At 44.5% G+C, this 22,080-nt stretch overlaps 1 protein-coding gene across 3 annotated transcripts in view; it reads right to left on the bottom strand.

Annotated features, from left to right (window-relative positions):
• Positions 1-3,080: 3,080 nt before the first annotated feature.
• ERICH2 (glutamate rich 2) overlaps positions 3,081-22,080 on the bottom strand; it is a 29,163-nt gene continuing 10,163 nt past the window's right edge. For all 3 annotated transcript variants that reach the window (XM_083572516.1, XM_083572518.1, XM_083572517.1), the window contains 9 exons: positions 21,888-21,936; positions 20,148-20,184; positions 13,825-13,908; positions 12,211-12,293; positions 9,411-9,503; positions 6,506-6,696; positions 5,376-5,433; positions 4,109-4,180; positions 3,081-3,225 (listed from right to left, as the gene is read on the bottom strand). In XM_083572516.1, coding sequence (XP_083428642.1) covers positions 3,101-3,225; positions 4,109-4,180; positions 5,376-5,433; positions 6,506-6,696; positions 9,411-9,503; positions 12,211-12,293; positions 13,825-13,908; positions 20,148-20,184; positions 21,888-21,936 — 792 coding nt within the window. In that variant the 3' untranslated portion in view covers positions 3,081-3,100. The remainder of the gene's footprint in view (positions 3,226-4,108; positions 4,181-5,375; positions 5,434-6,505; positions 6,697-9,410; positions 9,504-12,210; positions 12,294-13,824; positions 13,909-20,147; positions 20,185-21,887; positions 21,937-22,080) is intronic.

The following is a 22,080-nucleotide window of genomic DNA, read 5'->3' as shown; positions in this document are numbered from 1 at the left end:
AGTTGGGTTGAATTTGTTGAGGTTTTTTTAGGATTTTACCCCAGAAAATAAATGGCTGGATTAAATCGAGTGGCGGGCCAGATTACCTCCCCAAAACAGACTTTGGACATGCCTGCAGTAGGGGCTGGCAAGGCAATGTTCCTCACCTGTTTTCCCGATGCCAAATGTCCTCGCTGTTTCTGCAAGATGGGAGAGGCGCAGGGAACTCAGCAGCGGGTGTGCACAATGGTGGAGCCCATCTCTGCTCCCACCCTGCACTGAGCTCCCTGACAACTTGCCCCTCATCTCTCTTGGTAATTCACAGCGGCTTAATTCATCTAAGCATTTATTCACCATTCTGTTTGTTTAACATGGTATCTCTCTTGGCTATCAAGATGCCACAACTTAGAACTGGTACACATGTTCTCCAGGGACAAGTCTACATTTCAAGTTCAATACAATCCCAATTCTAACCCCCAAGGATCCTTTAAGTAGTATGGGGGCTTACCTTAAGTATTGCAGTGAGGAAAGGAAACTGGAGTCCAACCCGCCCCACTTTCCCTGAGAAATGTTTCAGAGTCCCTACTTGTATTACAGGAGGAGGAGGGCGAATAAATATTTTAAATTCACTTTTTACTCCAGAAGAAAATAATAGTCTGGGCCTAATATTTCCTCATACAATTGAGCTCTCTGGACATTCAGTACCTGTATGGAGGGAACAAGGATTCCCTCTGGTAGTTGCTAGAACTTATTCCTTAAGAATATTTGAGATCCGTGTAAAAATACATTGAGCACAATGACATTTATTTCCTTAACAAGTATGAACAATACTAATAAGCAGCACCTCCAGAATTCTATAAGAACAGCACGGTTGAGAAATTTTAGTTTTATGTAACTATAGGAACTTTCCTGGTGGATTTGTGATGTTTCAAGAAAAATGCTCCACAAACATCAAAGAATTACAGGATACTTCACCAGGCTTCCAGATCCCATGCTGATCTTACAGCCATAGAAGTAAAAATAGACCTTTTTATTTGAAAACTACCTCTGGCACAACGGTAATGCAAAGAAAGCCATGCCAGTTTAAAAGTGCCAATCTCAGAGCTGACATTAAGTACCCTTATGTTTTAAATCTGAACATTCTTTTTCTAAAATTAAGCACACATTTATAAGATGATGGCAGTTGAAAAACTTGTACAGTGGTACCTCGGCTTAAGTACTTAATTCGTTCCAGAGGTCCGTTCTTAACCTGAAACTGTTCTTAACCTGAAGCACCACTTTAGCTAATGGGGCCTCCCACTGCTGCTGCGCCGCCGGAGCCCGATTTCTGTTCTTATACTGAAGCAAAGTTCTTAACCTGAGGTACTATTTCTGGGTTAGCGGAGTCTGTAACCTGAAGCGTACGTAACCTGAAGCGTATGTAACCCGAGGTACCACTGTAAATTAGATGGTTCCTTACCTGTGCATGGTGCTGCTCCTGTAGGCAAGTCCGATCTGTGGCCTGATGAAGTTTCTACATTGGCAATTTGGCAATCATGAGTGCACTGGGATCATACTGTCCCAGAAGACCAGGCCTATAATCTAGAGTTTCCTCCTAGCTTTCAAGCTGCCACTGCTATACAACAACATATAAAGCTCTTACAGGCTGAGAAATGGAACGTCCAATTGGAATCGAAGAATGGGCTAAGAACAGACCTGCTTCAGAATTATTGTACCCAACCTATCTAGGGAAGGGAGGAAAAAGGAAAAGCAAATCTACCAAAAATACGCTGTGGTTTATCAGTGCCTTAAGAAACAGATTATATTATATAGCACTGTATGCAGAGCACCCCTACACTGAGATAGGAAGAGGACTCATTTAATGATAATAAATCAGCCTTCCTCAAACTTGGCCCTCCAGATGTTTTTGGCCTACAACTCCCATGATCCCCAGCTAGCAGGACCAGTGGTCAGGGATGATGGGAATTGTAGTCTCAAAACTTCTGGAGGGCCGAGTTTGAGGAAGCCTGTAATAGACAATGTCTGGAAAGAGATGTGCTTTTGGTGTTACTCTGATCAAAATCTTGATAGCGACTCCTTCACAGATAAAATAACAACTTTCTATTGGTATAATTTTGCTGCTTGATTAATTTGGGTAATATAACACACACACACACACACACACAGAGAGAGAGAGAGAGAGAGAGAGAGAACCAACTGAAGTTTGCAGCTCCATTTGTTACTCAAGGAAATACATTGCCTCGTTGACAGAAAACCTCAAATACAGACAAGCCCCAGGAAAACTGCTGAAAAATAATGTGATAATGGATACTGCAGTCTCCTGGAGTTCTCATAACTACTTGAAATTGTTGCATACAAATGCCCCCACAGTCCCAAATATCCACCCCTCTGTCAGCACTGCTTTTACAAATGCCAGTGCTTTAAGAGAGTAGGGCAGAGAGGGAAGAGGGCAGAAATGAGAGTAAGAGGATAGGTGCTGAGCTGAGTCGTTAAAGAGACGTAGAAATTGCAGCAAAAAGTTGCACCTGGCACCCTCAGGGGTACCCCATTTACTCGAATGTAATGCACACCGTTTTTGCCCAAATTATGTCACAGAAATTAGGGTGCACCTTAGATTTGATGGCGCATTAGATTCGATTGCAAGCTTGAAAAACACTGCTGATGTAAGAAAATACTTTTTTGGTTTCAAAGTTTTGAAAACTGAGGTGCACATTAGATTTGATGGTGCAATAGATTTGCATGAATACAGTACTTTCAACACCAATAAACCTCCGGTCCTGTATGCCAACACACTATGTTAGTCTTGTAACAAGAAGGGGTGTGTTCAGCTAGCCCTGAAGCTTAGGCTACTAGAATCAACAGAACGGAACACTTTTTATGTTAGTCCCTGGAGCTTTTCACCTCACAAATTGCTCATCAGTGACAAAACTTTCAGGAGTTGCCTATGGCCAGTAACAATAACAGCTTGATGGAAACAGGGGAGCACCGATAGCAAGGTTAAGCATGAGAAAAAAAAGTATTTTGGGGGTAGGATTCTTCTGATTAATCCAGCTCATTTTAATATGTGCATTTCAAAGAAAAGATGATTAAGAACACACTCATTTGTGGTATCTTCAAATTTCTACGCATCTTTATCAGAATCTCCAGAACTGGCTTCACTTTCAGTGTCGCTTTTATCTGTATTGCTATCCTCTTCACTGCTCTCTTCACCAGTTTCTTCATCTTCTTTAGCAGCACGTTCGCTTTCTAACATGGAAATATAAAAGATACAAAGGTAAGTCACTCTTGCAACTCCTTTTCAGGGAGTAATCTGTGCATTTCCTGGCTTGCATCATGGGCTCCCATCTTCCTTCCTCCCTTCTCTTTTGGGGACAGGCATCAGCCACAGCCCTTCTGCATGCTTCCCATGTTACTTGCTAGTGGTGCTGCTTTCCTTGAATCCAGCAAGTGTTTATATCTTAAGGGAAGAAGCAATGGACATGGACCTCTTGGAATATCTTCTTTCAATAGTGCCAAAAGGAGCACAGGGACAGATTCCTTGGCTGGATCTACACTAATCTGTAAAAACGCTTAAAAAACATAATATACCGTATTTTTCGCCCTATAGGACGCACTTTTCCCCCTCCAAAAATGAAGGGGAAATGTGTGCGTCCTATGGGGTGAATGCAGGCTTTCGCTGAAGCCTGGAGAGCGAGAGGCATCGGTGCGCACCGACCCCTCTCGCTCTCCAGGCTTCAGGAAGCTATCCGCAAGCCTTGCGAGCCCGGGAAAGTTCCCGCGGGCTCGCAAGGCTTGCGGGCAGCAGCCTGCAGCCCGGAGCACAGGGCGCCCTCCGGAGGACGCCCCGTGCTTCGGGAAGGTGTCCGCAAGCCTCCCGCGCCCGGCGGGAGGTCCTGCCGGGCTCGCAAGGCTTGCAGGCAGCAGCCTGTTCTGGGGGCTGGGGTCGGGGGAAGCTTGGGCTTCCCCCGCACCAGCCCCGCGCCTGGGGGGGGGAAAATAATTTTTTTTCTTTATTTCCCCCCCCAAAAGAACTAGGTGCATCTTATGGGGCGGTGCGTCGTATGGGGCGAAAAATACGGTAGTTCTCAATTATATAATAGTATCCAGTATTTACAGTTTTAGCACTTACCCAATACTAGTTTTTTCTCAATAAGTGGAAGAAACTGCAGGGCCTCAGGGTTTTCTGGTTCATATATCAGAACTGGAATTTGATAAGGAGAAGACATTATTGATATCTATAGGATGAAATAGAAAATAGGACTCTATAATAATAGCTCGTCCTACTTCATAGAAGTGCAAATATATTTCTCATAAAAGTACGTCCGATTCAACAACAAACTCTGATCTGGAAGCACCCTAGAAATTACTTGCCAGTATGTTTCATCAAGGCAAACCAGATGACAACATGAAATATACAAAAGCATTTCTCTCTTTTCCAGAATCATGAATATGACATGCAAAGTGGGAGTTAACTCTTTCCTCTCCTGTGCTACAGGAGAGGGCAAACAGTTTGCGGGTGGCAATTTTCATCAAGTCTGTGGTGAAGAGGAGGGAAGTTTAAAAACCACTTCCCCATGTGGCATGGTCATAATCTTCATCAGAGCCCCCGTGCTGCTATTAACTTTTTTATATATAAAAATGAGAATAATGTACCTCATGCTATTATCTAGTTTGGCAAGTTACCATTCTGTTCATTTATACAGGAAGTGGTTGAAACAGGAAAACAGAAGGAACAAATTCTCCTCTGTGCCTTTCACTTTTGATTCATCATGCTTATTCAGTATTTAAACTTCTTATATGCTCGGTCCAAACATTCTTGTTATGCGTGTTTATTTATTAGGAGTGTTTACTTTGAGACTCCTCCCCCCAAAAAAGAATTCCTGTGGATGCAGAAAGACAATCATATCTATAGAGAGAGTATCATAGCCACAGGTTCTTGATCTCTCTATTGCAAACCATTCCAGAAAGAATCCAGGAGACTGCAAGTCCTTGAGTAGTGTGGCAATTTCAGAACTTGCTCCTACATAAACACCAGTCCAAAATATATCAAGAGAATAATGTACTGTCGGCTGGTGGGCTTAATGAGGCCTGGCATGGGTCCCAATTTGGCCCGCAAGGCCATCTCTCCATACCACACTCACCTGCTCCTCATCCAACATCATGAGGCCGCAAGTGAACAAATTATGCCTTAAAGTGTGCTCCTGGTTGTTCCTTGCCAAGTGAGGCATCTGCCAGGGCTTATGAACAGCACTATGGAGTTCTTGACTGTGATTGTCAAAATGGGCTTCCAGTTGGAGAAGGTTCCCCACCCCTGTACTAGATGGAATGTCACAACTTAGGAAACAGATTTGGAGAAACAATGCAAGTCAGGAAAAAAAACCCTTTGCAGAACTTACTCATCTGACAAAGCTTTTTCGCAAGGCTGTATTTCTGCTCCATTATTGCCTTCAGAAACTATAAAGAAAATGTAAAAGTATGCAGATTAATACAAATACGAGCCAATATGACTCAACTTGCACTCAAGTTAACTCAAGGGTGTTGATCCTGCGATGCAAAGTCCAGTTTGAACAGCTTCAGCATGACAACTTTTTCACACTGAGGACACATGATGCACGACACTTTGTCACGTAGATCCATTCCTCCATGCTTCGTATGTCATTACTAACTCATCTGCAGTGACCTAAAGCATCACAAAGACTGTGCATATTGCAGATGATCTATATCAGTGGTAGGCAACCTAAGGCCCGGGGGCCAGATGCAGCCCAATCGCCTTCTAAATCCGGCCAGCGGACAGTCCGGGAATCAGCGTGTTTTTACATGAGTAGAATGTGTGCTTTTATTTAAAATGCATCTCTGGGTTATTTGTGGGGCACAGGAATTCGTTCATTTCCCCCCCCCAAATATGGTCCAGCCCACCACATGGTCTGAGGGACAGTGGACCGGCCCCCTGCTGAAAAAGTTTGCTGACCCCTGATCTACAAGCATCGATGTAGCACTGGGAAGGAAGAGTCTCTTATGTTCTAGGCTGTTTTCTTCCAGAGGCTACTTATCTAGAGTGGTAAGTACAGTCATACCTCAGAAGTCAAACGGAATCCGCTCCAGAAGTCTGTTCGACTTCCAAAACATTCGGAAACCAAGGAAGCTCCTGCAGCCAATCGGAAGCTGTGGAACCCGCGGCAAACGTTTGGGTTCCAAAGATGCACTTCCGGGTTTGCGGTGTTCAGGAGCCAAAACGTTTGATTCGCAAGGCATTCGAATTCCAAGGTACGACTCTCATTTCTTATTCCCTTTTATTTAACCAAAAAACCCCCATTGTAGATGTATTAACTGTAGTCATGCTTATTACGCTCTGTTAAGAATCAGTCTTGTATGCATCTAACCTCTTTTTCAATTATCTAGATTTTAAATAATATTTTGGTCAATGTTTATCACACGGAGAAGTATTCAAAACTTTACTGGTCCTGTAGGAAAGGCTAGTTTTGCCAGAACATCTGTTTACTTAAATGGGGGGGGGGGAGCGGATTACCTCTCCCATTAACTGTAGCGGTGCAACTCTCTTTTCAACTTCACAGTCACTTTGTTCATTATTTTCCTCCTCTGAACTCTCTGGCGGCTTCTTGTCGGCATTTTCTTTAGCTATACCTTCCCTTTGCTTCTCAGTACTGACCTCACCGTTGGGTAGCTTTTCAACAACTGCGGAATTTTTCATCTTTTCATCTACACAAAAAAATTGTATTATAGATGAAGAGGCATTAATAAACATTTCTGTAAGCAAAACTGTGACCAATTAGATTACCTTTCCCAAAATTTTCAGGGGTTAGCCATGCAGCAGGGAAAAAACCAGAGGGTCTTGAGACACCTTAGTGACTAACTGATTCATTCTAGCATAAGTATTCATGGTTTAGCATCCCCTTTATGAGATGTTAGTCTTTAAGGAGCCATAAGGCTACTTTCTAAATGACTACTATTTCTCTGTATCCTGTGTTAAATAATATTTCAACATAGATATGATTAGTAGAATAAAGAGAGTGTGAACAGACAATGAAACCCCCAGGGTACAATCTAGTCAAATCCATGCATTTTTAGATCCCACTGATTTATTTAGTCATATTTTTATTTTGTCCTTTCTCCAAAGAGGCACCAAGAGGTTGTTCTACATTATCTCCACAAGAGCCCTACAATTCATGCTTGAATTTGAATCCATGCTTCTTCACCTCAGTTGCAGCAGTCTACCTACTGATCCACACCTGCTTTCAGTAGGACAACCACAATAATTAAGGAGTTGAAACCACTACGAGAAAAAACTAGTGTGTTTGGGGTTATTTGGCTTAGAAAACGACAACTGAGGAGTATATGATAGAGGTTTATAAATTTATTCATTGTGTGGAAAGTGTATATAAAGAGATTTTTCCCCTCCTCCATCCGCCCCCACCCGTATTTTGTCATCTTATCAATATTAAATGGCAGTAGATTCAGAACAGACAAAATAACTTTTATACATAACACCATTTAAATTCAATCCAGGATGTGTACCCCATTAATCCTTTTTAAATGCCTAGTAGTGACATAATCCACATAATCTCTATACAACTGCCCTGAGCCCTCTGGGTATAGGGTGGTATGTCAAACAAACAAACAAACAAAACAACTTTCCTCCTTTCTAGACAGCTCTGCCAAACTTGTACTGCTATCTCTTCCTCCAGTCTTGATCATGAAATTCACATACCAAGTATCTTTGGTTCCATTGCTTTGCTACACCTCTGCCAGCCTAGTCAGTCCTCACATGACACTCCCAAATTTTAAAATCCACATGAGCCTGGACTTTTATTTAGTAGGATTAGATGAGCCACGACATCACATACAATTTATGACATGAGAGTTAGCTCACAAAGAAGTAATCGAAGGCAGCAAAAAGGGCTATACGCACTGAGCAACTGCACCTTAAATGTCAGAATTTCCTTAAAAGAAGGAAAAACACACCACTTGCAACAGTTTACCTGTCAGCTATTGAGAATGATTATAAAAAAAGAAATAAAGGTACAGTGAAACTGAAAGATGGTGGCCCAATTCATGTATCCCCATAAGTGGCAGACACCATCTTAGAGAAGGCAATCTGCTCCCTTTCTCACATACTCAAAAGAAGAAGAGTTTGGATTTGATATCCCGCTTTATCACTACCCGAAGGAGTCTCAAAGCGGCTAACATTCTCCTTTCCCTTCCTCCCCCACAACAAACACTCTGTGAGGTGAGTGGGGCTGAGAGACTTCAGAGAAGTGTGACTAGCCCAAGGTCACCCAGCAGCTGCATGTGGAGGAGCGGGGAAGCGAACCCAGTTCACCAGATTACGAGTCTACCACTCTTAACCACTACACCACACTGGCTCACTGCTTCTTTTAAGATAAAGCTCTTTGTAACATGTATTAAGCTTCCCTTTGTTTATGTCTGTAATTAATAACAACAATAACCAGAACTATGAAAGTTGAGGTGAGCAGTGCCTCTATATTGATTTATCTAGCTGTGATGCTACAAGAACAGCTCCAAAAATAGCAATGTTGCTATGGGCAGACCAGAATCTCTCCCCCCATACCATAATATCTGGGGGGGAAATCTTTCCTACAGACCATACTGAGCACTGAGATCAGCAGAGGGTGCCTTCTTGGGAGTTCCTCAGCCCCCAGAGGCTTGTGGGGAGGGTGACAGCCCGGGAGAGGGCATTCTCTGTGGTGGCCCCTGAGTTGTGGAACTCCCTCCCCACAGAGGTGCATCTGACACCTTCACTGAACAGCTTCTGTCAAATGCTGGAGATCCATCTCTTTATCCTGACTTTTGACACCTGAGGTGTATATTTTTAGGACCCACCTTATTTTTGTGATTGTAAGTTGTTTAAACTGCTTTTAATATTGGGTTTTTAACGCTGTAACCCGCCATGGAACTTTGGGGTGAAGTGCACGTCATTAATAAAAACATTCTTGTGTAGACAAGCCTACCCAGATGCTTAGGAAGTAAATTTTATCTACTTTAGTATTTTAACTTTTGTATGTTTTCAAGTACGGTTGTGGATTTTTCTTGATTTTGCTGTTTCACCTTTCGGAAACCGCTTGAAGTTTTTTTATGGTCCAGCAGTGTATAAATTTTATGAAAAACAAACAAACAACAATATAACAAGACTACATTTTGGGCTAAAGCATACTTTAGTAAGGAGATCAGCACCAATAAAGACAAGGTTAAAAGTATTCCTTAGTAGTAGTACCTTTCACTGACGCTTACACTATATCCATGAGGTTCGAATTAAGATGAAACACACAAATTAATGGCATCTATCAATCAAGAAAATACCTTTTTGATATTATGCTTAACTAAATCTAGACATAATTTATAGCCAAGGAAGCTGAAAGAGATTAATAAATAAAATATATTTTGTTTGAACCAACCATTGACTTCCAATTCTGTCTTCACCTCCGTTATCTTAGTTTCATGATTCAGCCTCTGTAAATCAGTTTCTAATTGTTGATCATTATGAATTTCTGGGAGAAGAGAAAGCAGAAGTAAGAGATAAAATGCACTGCAATTCAACAGCAACAATCTTCCCCCCCTCAAATTTATGTCTTTAGGGTAGAGAAATCCATACTATTTCATATTTCAACAACATGTTTGATAGTCTAATGAAGCTAGCATATAGAAACAGAAATGTATTTTTCCCTGCCAAGAAAAAAGTGCACGATGTCAGCTCATATTGAATTCAACTCAGAAACTACAATGTCCATACAGTCCTCATCTTCCTTCATTGAGGTCCAGCGCCAAGGACTTTCTGGCGGTTCCCTCGCTGCGAGAAGCAAAGTTACAGGGAACCAGGAAGAGGGCCTTCTCGGTAGTGGCGCCCGCCCTGTGGAACGCCCTCCCACCAGATGTCAAAGAGAAAAACAACTACCAGACTTTTAGAAGACATCTGAAGGCAGCCCTGTTTAAGGAAGCTTTTAATGTTTGACAAGACTACTGTATTTTAATATTTTGTTGGAAGCTGCCCAGAGTGGCTGGGGAAACCCAGCCAGATGGGTGGGGAATGAATGAATGAATGAATGAATGAATAAATAAATTTATTATTATTATTATTATTATTATTATTATTATTATTATTATTAGAGAAGCACTTGTTGAACTGCATGCTACAATCTATAGGCAATTAGCCTATTATAGTCTGTAAAAAATTAATCTATAAAAATATAGAATAATTCATACTAGATATTGTAATATGGGTGTCTCAAAGCAAATTAATCATTGAATACTTAGCAGGTATGAAAACTAACTTATGAAGTAAGCGAAAGGAAAGGAAAGGAAAGGTAAAGGACCCCTGGATGGTTAAGTCCAGTCAAAGGCGACTATGGGGTTGCAGTGTTCATCTCACTTTTCAGGCCGAGAGAGATGACAATTGTCCACAGACAGATTCCAGGTCATGTTGCCAGCAGGACTAAAACGGTTCTGGCGCAACAGGACACTGTGACAGAAGCCAAAGCACATGGAAACGCCATTTACCTTCCCGCCACAGCGGTACCCATTTATCTACTTGCACTGGCACGTTAGGTTGGCAGGAGCTGGGACAGAGCAATGGGATCTCACCCCGTCACGGGGATTCGAACCGCCGACCTTCCGATCGGCAGGCCCAAGAGGCTCAGTGGTTTAGACCACAGCGCCACCCGCATCCTACTCCTGCTCTGATGTGCGCAGAGCTTTAGTAAAGGCCAGGATACATAGAATAGTGCTCTCACACTCTCTGCAGAGATTATTAGGACACCGACACGCTTAAAAATGCTTCATGGGAGCATCACTGCCACTGGGATATGGCCTATCAATGCAGGTAGAGAGAACACAAAATAAATGGAACTACAAAATAAATGATGACAAAGAAAAGACAGTTGGCGAGGATTCCCTCTTGATACAGAAAGCATACAGAATGCTTGTTGCTCACGTAGATTCCACTTTATCAAGATGAATCATGTTCAGCAAAGGTACTTTCAAGTGTGAAGGGGTCATAGCTCAGTGATAAAGCACATGCTTTGCATTCTGAAAATCCCAGGCTTGATACTAAGCGAATACAGGAAAGGTGGGAAAGACTCCTGACGAACCATGGGAAGCAGCTACAAATCACTGCTCCAGATGAACCAACGGTTTGACTTGGGACCCTGCTAGATATCTTTTCTATGGTGCACTCATTATGATTTGTGCTTATGGTGGTTTTAGGGCAATTATACACTATTTGAGGGACGCGGGTGGTGCTGTGGGTTAAACCACAGAGCCTAGGACTTGCCGATCAGAAGGTTGGTGGTTTGAATCCCCGCGACGGGGTGAGCTCCCGTTGCTCGGTCCCTGCTCCTGCTAACCTAGCAGTTCAAAAGCATGTCAAAGTGCAAGTAGATAAATAGGTACCACTCCAGCGGGAAGGTAAACAGCATTTCCGTGCACTGCTCTGTTTCACCAGAAGTGGCTTAGTCATGCTGGCCACATGACTCGGAAGCTGTATGCCGGCTCCCTCGGCTAATAAAGCGAGATGAGCGCCGCAACCCCAGAGTCAGCCACGACTGGACCTCATGGTCAGGGGTCCCTTTACCTTTATTCACTATTTATCTTTTAATACTGTTTGCACCTGCAAAGGCTACCTGGTGGTATGCTGCTTTGGTTTCTAATCTGTGCACCTCCTGTAACTTCCCGCTGAAACCCTGCAACTTTACCTAACACAATTTTCCCTGGGTTGCTGTTTCTCGTCCCACTTTAGCTGCATTACAGTGCAAGACTGCCCTTCCAGATGGTAATAATGTGTTGACATTAGGGAGGCATCACAGAATAACTAATAAGGCAGAGTGATTTATAGACAGCCCGGTATAACTCTACCACTGATGCATTATTGTTGCATTACTGAAGAATACCATGGCTGATGACATTGAAAGCCACTGAGAGGTCGAGGAGAATTTACAAGGACACATTTCCTTTGTCTCTCTTCTGACAGAAGTCATCATGACCAAAGCAGTTTCGATGGCAAAACTGGGCCTAATCCCCAACTGAAATGGATCTAGAAAATCAGTATTCTCAAACAGTGCTTGGATCTGGTCTGCACATGGCTGAGGGATAATTTGAACTCTACTCTCCTAGTTTGCAGTCTAGTAACACAGAACTGCATAGGTTCTCTCTCTCTCTCTCTCTATATATATATATATATAACATATGCAACATAAATCTCACCTGTCTCTTCTTCTATGCGGTCAGGCAATCTTACACTCATCTTTGGATTTTTATTTCTTGCAATTCTTTTTAAAGTATTCCCCCTAAATATTGCGAGTGTTATCCAAGAGGAGACAAAAAAAGAAATCACACATTTTTGAGACTACATAGATAATATGCTTTCAGGTACCGTATTTTTCGCTCTATAAGACACACCAGACCACAAGACGCACCTAGTTTTTGGAGGAGGAAAACAAGAAAAAAAATATTCTTAATCTCAGAAGCCAGAACAGCAAGAGGGATCGTTGCACAGTGAAAGCAGCAATCCCTCTTGCTGTTCTGGCTTCTGGGATAGCTGCGCAGCCTGCATTCGCTCCATAAGACGCACACACATTTCCCCTTACTTTTTAGGAGGGAAAAAGGGCGTCTTATAGAGCAAAAAATATGGTATATGCCAGGTTCAATACAGCTGGAGTGGTATCCAGTAAAAATAGTTATCTGAAAACAAAATTAGACTTGATGTTAAAGGCATCATTTGCATTTAATATCCATGTTTTTAAAATGCAAATAATAGCTATTAGGCGGGCTGATAATTACTGGAATCACAGGAAGTAGGGGCGGGACTTCCCTCCTATTGCAATCTTGAGATTGAAAAACCACCCTTCTGAAGCTATTTGCATTTCCTCTTAATGCAAATAGCAGCTTCAGAAGGATGCTTTTTGAAATAAATAGGGACTACAGTGGTGAGGCAAGGGTTAAACTCCTTTTCCTTGCCTGCAGTGGTCTCTTATAACCATCAACTCCCGCAGCAGTAATTTGCATTTTCAAAAGTGTGCACTTTAGATACAAAAATGAATTTAACATCGTATCTAATTTGGTACTGAGCTGCCTGATTCTTATGCCAGTGCAAGCATGCAAACGATTCCCTGTGCAGAGAACAAGCTCAAGTTACATGGAGTTCCACAAATGTTAGAGACCGCCTCATTCTCTTCTACATTGAAACAATCCTAAACGATTCAGAAAAAACAACTGAGAGAGTTTGATGGCAAGCAAACCTTTACCCAGCCATATGGAGCTCCTGGATAAATGGTATAACCTCTTTGTTATGACTTTTCAACTTAGCCTGCCTTCCCAATATTCTCTTTCAACTTTATCTTTTGCTCATCTGCTGCCAATTAATCTTGAGTGACAGGAACGAATTTCATATTTCCCAGTGGCTGACTGCAGGCTGCTGCACTTGTTACATTTGCCATGGAGAGACCTCCAAAAATTTTGTGATAAAGAGATTCCTGCCTATAACATTTGCAAGCACATCCCATGCAGAACACACCTTCAATGTACGTCACCAATAGCTACAGATGATCATGGTGCAAAAGCCCTCAGCATGGCAACTGAGTTCTGTGCTTCTAAATGTTACAGCTGGAGCAGGAATAATTCAAAATGTGTGTGTGTGTGTGTTTTGGCAGCACCCCATGATGAGCAAAATAACACAGACCAAGCCACAATTTATTCCACACATGCCTCAAGAACTTGTTGGGATCTACAATAGGACAGTGGTTACTTGTTTGAAAAAGCTTGTCAGCAATTTCTTCTCATAACGAAATTAATTAAGAACGCAAATGAAGTGAGACTTACTTTTCTACGGATTTAGCTGCACGTAACAAGATCTGCTTTGATGGAGTGTAAGGCCTGCTTATAGATTCATTTCCACATCCCATGCTGCCTTGGTTTAAAAAAATAATAAAGGAAGGAAGGAAAAGAACCATCACAAAAAAGTTTTGACATCAACTGCAGAATAATAATTCCACTAAAATGCAGATTCTAACCAACTGCTGCAACCTTTTATTTATTTATTCTTTTCTTGTATTCAAGTACATTTTGAGAAGCCAAGATCAAGGGCTGATTTTGAATTAGGAGCAAGTCAAATAAGAGTATGTGCATAAAATAAATGATTCAAGCTGGGGAGCAATCAATACAACTTCTTCTAAAAACTTATTTTAAAACATGCAGCACTATAGAGCAAGGATATGTTATTACAGAACCTCAGCTTATTTAACAGTGAAACTCATACTGAAAGAATTTGATTCAGCTAGCCAACAATAATCAGTATTGGATTGCATCATCTGGAATACCCTCTTAATATTTGATATTTGGGTCGCAATCACAAGTATACTTATTTGGAAAGAAAGCCTAACTTAAGTGAGAGTAATGATAGTACCTATCTGTCAGGGAACTGTCATCGGAAGAACAGGTGGTGGAGGGGCTCCCAGAGGTTGAGAGAGACTTATCAGTGGAGGAGGGAACCAGCAGGGGGCGAGAAAGAGCTCCAAGGGAAAGCGAGTCAGAAGAATGGCTCAGAGACAATTCCAGCGAGAACAGCGAGGAGGTTTCAGGACCTCCTATAGGGACACCCACTCCTCGCCGGAAATTGTCATGTAGAGAGTCCAGAAGACGTGTTTCCGTTAAGGAGCTGTTATGCTGGAAGAAATTCCGTAAACGCCCACTGTCGGATTCTGCCAGCGACTGACGGAGCCATGCTTATGGCGCTCCGTTACAGACAGTGGTTTGTGGACTTAGCCAAACACTGAGGGACTAGGAACTTTACGCACAAGCAGCTCAACATCCCATCACAGCAATCCGACAGTCCCTGAAAGCAGCTTGTGCAGAGAAGGCATCATGAGCAACCCAGCCGGAACCGGAGATGCAGGAGGAGCTGGAGCCGGTCCAAGCCTGGAAGAAAGGTACCGGGTGTTGGAGGTCCAGCTAGCGCTGCAAACGGTGAGGCTCGATGAGAGGAGGGCTCAGGATGCAGAAAAGGCAAAGGCCCCCCCACAAGCAAGAAAGATGCCAGGATTGGTGCAGAAGTTTGGGGGGGATCCCAGGAACTATCAAGCCTTTAGGACAGAGATGCAGTATGCCCTTAATCTGCAGTTTGATGACTTTCCCGACGAGGAATCGCGAGTGGCGTTTGTGGTTAGCCAGCTCGAAGGAGGGGCGAGAGACTGGGTTAGACCCCTGATGGCAGGGCATAATGAAGTCTTGAAAGACGCACGGAAGTTTTTTCGCGCCATGGACCTGATGTTTTCCAGCGACATTGAACAGGGAGTGGTGCGCATGCAGTTGATGGCTTGTAAACAGGGGAGCCGATCTGTCCGTGAGTACTGGACTGAGTTTACTATGTTGATACACAAATTGGGGTGGGATCTGTCAGCAGAACCCATTCAAATGCTTTTCGAAGAGGGACTTTCTTTGGCTGTGAAAGACGAACTTTCCCGGGCGCCCAGGGCGGAGTCTATGGAGCAGCTGACCAAATCAGCGCTGACCATTGGAGCACGCCAGGAGGCTAGAGCCTTGGAGAAGCGGGAAGGGAAAGGGGAGCGTTGGAGGGATTTCCGCTTTCCAGAGATTCCGGAGCCAACTTTCCCGCCCGCAGAGCCGATGGAAGTTGGAACAGCGCGCGCGCGGGCAGTTTCAAATCCCAGTGAAGGGCGGAAGAAGGAGGGGAAGAGCCCCAAGAAATGTTATCTCTGCCAGCAGCCAGGTCATTTTGCCAGAGTCTGTCCACAAAGAAAGGAATGGCAAGGGATGGCAGGAGCTGTTGGGGGGAAGGAGGAGGAAGGGCAGGACCAAGTAAAAGCCAACGCCTGACTGCCTCCATCAGGGCACAGCAGTCAGGCCAAGGAGTAGTAAAAGTGCCCACGCCGGAACCTCCGAGACCAGCCCTAGTGATAGAGGTGTTGCTAGAGCTGCCAAATGGACATCCCTTAAAGATAAGGGCGCTATTGGACTCAGGCAGCTCCTGTAATTTTATGAGTAAGGAGTTTGCAGCTGAACACCAGATACAGACCATCCCTTTAAGTAACCCCTTGCAGGTAACCACGATCGATGGGAGAGAGCTGTTGGGAGGAGAAGTCAGCTTACAGACCGTCCCAATGGTAATGAGGGTAGCCAGGCACACCGAAAGAATAGCGTTCAATGTGGCCACCTTGGGAGGGGCTCCCATTATTTTGGGGATGAGCTGGCTAGCGTTGCATGATCCGCTAGTGGGTTGGCATCAGAGAGTGGTCTCCTTTGGGTCAGCGCATTGCCTAGAACATTGCAAAGAGGGCAAGGCTCCAGAAGGGGCAAGGGCCTTTCTAGCAGGAACAGAAGTAACGGACAAAAGAAAGGTGCCCAAACAATACGCTGACCTGAGCAATGTCTTCAGCGAAAGGGAAGCAGACAAACTACCACCGCATAGACCCTTTGACTGCCAGATCAATCTAGTCCCTGGAGCCCAGCTCCCTGTGGGCAAGCTGTATGCCATGTCAGACAGGGAAATGCAGGAGTTGAGGGAGTTTATTGACAAAAACCTGAAGAGAGGTTTCATCAGAGAGTCCAGAGCGGTGGGGGGCAGCCCAGTGTTTTTTGTGGACAAAAAAAAAACGGATAACCCGAGATTGGTCGTGGACTACCGGGCCCTAAATGCCGTGTCGGAACCAGTGGCTTTCCCTATGCCCAGAATTGATGACATTTTGACCAGGGTGAGGAAGGGAAAGATTTTTACTAAACTGGACCTGAGGGGAGCATACAACCTGATACGGATAAGGAAGGGGGATGAATGGAAGACAACGATGTTCACCCCTCTAGGGGCTTTCGAATATTGCGTTATGCCCTTTGGATTACAAGCAGGCTCAGCATGTTTTCAATTGTTCATGAACCATGTCCTGGGACCTCTGCTCTACAAGAATTGCGTGGCGTTCCTAGATGACGTGTTAGTATATTCAGAGAATGAGGAGCAGCATGTAAAGGACGTCAGGGAAGTGTTGAGCCAACTGCAAGCTAACCAGCTGTGGGTGAAATTGGAGAAGTGTCAGTTTCACACCAAGGAGGTGGAATTCCTGGGGTACCGCTTGTCAGACAAGGGATTAGCCATGGATCCAGGCAAGGTCCAGGCGGTACTGGAATGGAAGACACCGAGAACGAAAAAAGATGTGCAAAGATTCTTAGGGTTTGGGAACTTTTATCGGAAGTTCATCAAGAACTTTGCCCATTTAACGGCTCCCATCACGGACTGTCTCAGCAGCAAGAAGAAATTTGTTTGGACGGCAGAAGCGGAGCAAGCATTCGAAGAATTGAAAAAGGCCTTCGCTTCGGAAGAACAGCTCCTGCACGTGGATTTACAAAAACCCATGAGAGTGGAAACGGACGCATCAGACCGGGCGGTGGGGGCGGTGCTTCTTCAGCCGGGGAAGGATAAGTCGGAGTGGAGACCGTGTGCCTTCTTCTCGCGGAAGTTAAACAAATCCGAGAAGAACTACACGGTATATGACCGAGAACTACTCGCCATTCACGAAGCGTTCCGGAAATGGAGACACTTACTAATTGGTGCACAACACAAGGTGCAAGTATGCACGGACCACAAGAATTTAGAGTACTGGAGAACGGCACGAGTGCTCAACCAACGGCAAGTGAGATGGGCACAGGAGTTCTCCAAATTTTATTTTGAAATTTGCTATGTGCCAGGTCCAGAAAACGTCAGGGCGGACGCTCTCTCACGCAAACCAGAGTATTTGGAGGGGGAGGGAGCACCCGAAGAGAGACATATCATACCAGAGGACCACTGGGTGTGTGGGGCGGCGTTGGTGGGGCAAAGGGAACTGGTAGAGGAGACGCAGAATGATGAATACGCCCAGAATAAGCTCCAAGGTCTAAGGAGGGAGGGAGAAAACTCCGGAGGTTTTGAAGAAAGAAACGGGGCTTTGTATTACAAAGGGGCACTATATATACCCGAAGGGGAATTGAGAGGGAGAGTACTCAAACAGATGCACGACAGCCCTACTGCAGGGCATTTTGGGCAACACAAAACCATGTGGTTGGTTACCAGGGAATTTTGGTGGCCCAGGGTGAGGGAAGATGTAAGGGAGTATGTAAGAGGGTGTGACCAATGCCAGCGAGCCAAGGGAGAAAGGCGGGCACCAGCGGGGTTGTTAGAACCGTTGCCCACACCAGAGAGGCCATGGGAGGCGGTATCGATAGATTTTATGACTGATCTGCCGAAATCCAAGGGGAAAACCGCTATACTGGTAGTAGTAGACCTATTAACTAAGATGGGCCACTTTGTAGCTTGCTCACATGCAGTCACGGCGGAAGAGACAGCTAAATTGTTTGTAGAACATATTTTTAGACTGCATGGCGCCCCCTTGAGGGTGGTCTCAGACCGAGGCAAACAATTCACGTCCAGGTTCTGGAGGAAGCTCATGAGCTTACTGCACGTGGAGGTCAATTTTTCGACTGCCCGGCACCCAGAAACCAACGGGCAGGCGGAAAGAGCAAACGGTATCCTCCAACAATACCTGAGGTGTTATGTCAATGACAGAGAGAACGATTGGGTGGAAAAGTTGGCGCTGGCGGAATTTGCCTACAATAATGCGGAGAATGTGTCCACCGGGATGAGCCCCTTTTTGGCTAATTATGGGTGCCACCCCAGGGCATTTCCAGGGGGAGGAGGGGAGAGATGGAGCGTCCCAGCCGCAGAACTGTTTGTAGAAGAAATGGAAGCGATCCATCGTCAACTCCAACTCAACTTAGAAAGGGCCAAAGAACAATATAAGAAGCAGGCAGACAAGAACAGAAGGGAAGGTGAAACTATAAGGGTGGGGGATCAGGTGTGGCTGTCCACCCAAGGACTGCCGTTCAAGGGGGGTTGCAAGAAATTGAGACCCAAAAGATTGGGACCATTTGAGGTCATTCAACAGGTTAACCCAGTAGCTTTCAGACTCCGGTTACCGAACCACATGAAACTGCACCCAGTATTCCACAGGTCATTACTGTCACCGTATAGGGGGGGAAAAGAAGGGGTTTCCCCACAGGAACCAGTCTTAGAAGAGAGGGAAAGCAGCAACCATGTGGCGGAAATCCTCGACTCCAGGTGGAAGGGTAATCAGGTGGAGTATTTGGTAGCGTGGGAAGGAGAACCGGAGTCAGAAAACACCTGGGTGACGGCAGAGGAAGTCAATGACGAGGTCTTGATCGAAGCGTTCCATCAAAGGTTCCCCAGGAAACCTCAGTCAGTAGCGAGGTTCCGGAGGGAGTACTTTGGCACCACCGAAGAGGAGGAGGAATTTGAAGGATTCACGGGGTCAGAGTGGGAAGAAGGAATAGATTCCGAGGAGGATGAGTACTTAGAAACCCGAAACAGCAACCGGTGGAGGAAAATGTTCGAGACTTCTGAAGATGAGGGAAGTTCTTTCCGGGGTTTTGCTCCCTCGCCTCCAGCAGAGGAAGGGAGGGGAGGGGGTGGAGGGGGCCCTGGAGGGGAGGTGGATGTCAGGGAACTGTCATCGGAAGAACAGGTGGTGGAGGGGCTCCCAGAGGTTGAGAGAGACTTATCAGCGGAGGAGGGAACCAGCAGGGGGCGAGAAAGAGCTCCAAGGGAAAGCGAGTCAGAAGAATGGCTCAGAGACAATTCCAGCGAGAACAGCGAGGAGGTTTCAGGACCTCCTATAGGGACACCCACTCCTCGCCGGAAATTGTCACGTAGAGAGTCCAGAAGACGTGTTTCCGTTAAGGAGCTGTTATGCTGGAAGAAATTCCGTAAACGCCCACTGTCGGATTCTGCCAGCGACTGACGGAGCCATGCTTATGGCGCTCCGTTACAGACAGTGGTTTGTGGACTTAGCCAAACACTGAGGGACTAGGAACTTTACGCACAAGCAGCTCAACATCCCATCACACTATCTATTGATATATACATCCATGTTGACAACCAAAAGGTTAAAGTAGAAATAGATGTGTTTCTAGTTCTTTAAATATAAGAGAGGTTGCAATCCCATGTATACTTACTTTGGACTAAGCCCCACTGCCATAAGTGAGTAAACATGCAAAGGACTGTGTAATCTATGACAAATAATTGCACTATCTTTCTCTGACTGGTTAAGACGGCAGATCCTATACAAGCTGCACAATAAAGATCTTACCGTGGAATTGTTTGAACGGGTTCAAGGACTACTTCTTCTAAAAACAAAATAAATTGAAATATTGGGTTCAACTGATACACATTCAGATTATCCCCTCCCCCCCAAAAATATATAGAACAATAATTTTAAATTTTAACTAAGCAACAAATGCAATATAGTTTATCACTTTTTTCTTAAAATCAATTAACAATTTACAAAATCTCTTTGAGAAAGTGGTTTTGTTCTAGCCTGTTTCCCCCCACTGCAAGGCAAATTTTCCTCAAAATAAATAAATAAATAAATAAAAATCACATGGAAAACCCTCAATTTTTGCTCATTAGCCCAATTCTGATTAAAAGACCATTGGCTAAGGGCTTCCAGTCACTGCTGGGGCTGACCAACATACAACAGTTGGAATGAATAGGTTAGACTTAATATTTATTTGGGGGAATGGAATAAGGACCAAATTAGATGTGATCTTAATTGAATGACTATAATTAGTGTGCAGGCATTAAAAAATGTAAAAAAGCAGCAGCATCAGGCCCCCTGAACAGAAGTGGGATGTTAAGCAGCATGGGTATGCTAAGCAACATATGCTAAGCATAACCTTATGCTAAGCAACATAAGGAGGGAGGCATTTTAGGGGAAAGGGTTTTTTTGGGGGGGAAGAACATAGCTCTTTCTCCCCACTTTCCTGATTCTATCGCAGCCCCACATGGCTATTTACTTACAAAATGTATGTGATAACAGTGTTCACACGACTAACATACCGTATTTTTCGCCCTATAGGGCGCACTGGCCCATAGGGCACACCTAGTTTTTTTTGGGGGGGGGATAAAGAAAAACAATATATTTCCCCCCCCCGACTCCAGCCCCCAGAACAGGCTGCTATCCGCAAGCCTTGGGAGCCCAGCGGGAATTCCCGCCGGGCTCCCAAGGCTTGCAGACATCTGCCCAAAGCCCAGGGTGCGCTGCTCAGCGCACTCCGGGCTTCGGGATGCAGGCTTTCTATCCGCAAGCCTAGGGAGCCCGGAGGGAACTCCTGCCGGGCTCCCCAGGCTTGCGGATATCTGCCCGAAGCCTGGAGAGCGAGAGGGGTCGGTCCGCACCGACCCCTCTCGCTCTCCAGGCTTCAGCGAAAGCCTGCATTCGCCCCATAGGACGTACACACATTTCCCCTTCATTTTTGGAAGGGGAAAAGTGCGTCCTATAGGGCGAAAAATACAGTAATATCTAGCTGTGTACACAGATCAGGCAACAGAAGTGGCACACAGGTCAGGAAACAACTGATGTTCCAACCACCATTGCTTATCTGTGACCCAGTTTCTGTGCTGGCTTCTGTGTCTCTGATGCCCACAGACCTTAAAAAGTGCTGCAAACTGGAGCAGGAGGGCAGAGAGAAGGAAGCAAGGATACTATTCTAGAGCAAAGCCATGTACCAGAAAGAGAAGAAACAGCCACAAAGTTCTCCAAGGCATTATTCTATGTAAGCAGCATTGGGGATTATCTAATTAATGAAATTAGATAAATCAACCAAATAATTTACTAATGCTTTACAGAAGAATGCTTTCCATTCTTTAACTGGCAATTTGTTTTGACATATAAATAAAGCCTAGCTTTGTCCCTGGTTTTAATTATGATTTTCCAAACTACTAGCACCTTTGTACCTACATCCAGAATTCTAAGAACACCCCCCCAGCAGTGCGGTTTGAAAGCAGTGGTTAAAAATCAGTGCAGTTTTGAAAAGCTCAGCAGATTTACCTTTTGGACCAAACACATGCAACCTTCCATTTTGTCTGTTCTTCTGTTCCTGCAATAAAGACAAAAGTAAGAACCAACCACAAGACCTGCCATGTAATTCTGCCTAAAATTCTTCACCGTGATTTCTCTGACTACTGAGAATTCCCATAAGTTGCAATAAAACACTGAAACACAGATAAGACGCTTGATCAGT

The sequence above is a fragment of the Podarcis filfolensis genome, assembly GCF_964270895.1.
Source record: "Podarcis filfolensis genome assembly, chromosome: 1".
NCBI lineage: Eukaryota > Metazoa > Chordata > Lepidosauria > Squamata > Lacertidae > Podarcis > Podarcis filfolensis.
This window is presented reverse-complemented; position numbering and strand designations above follow the sequence as displayed.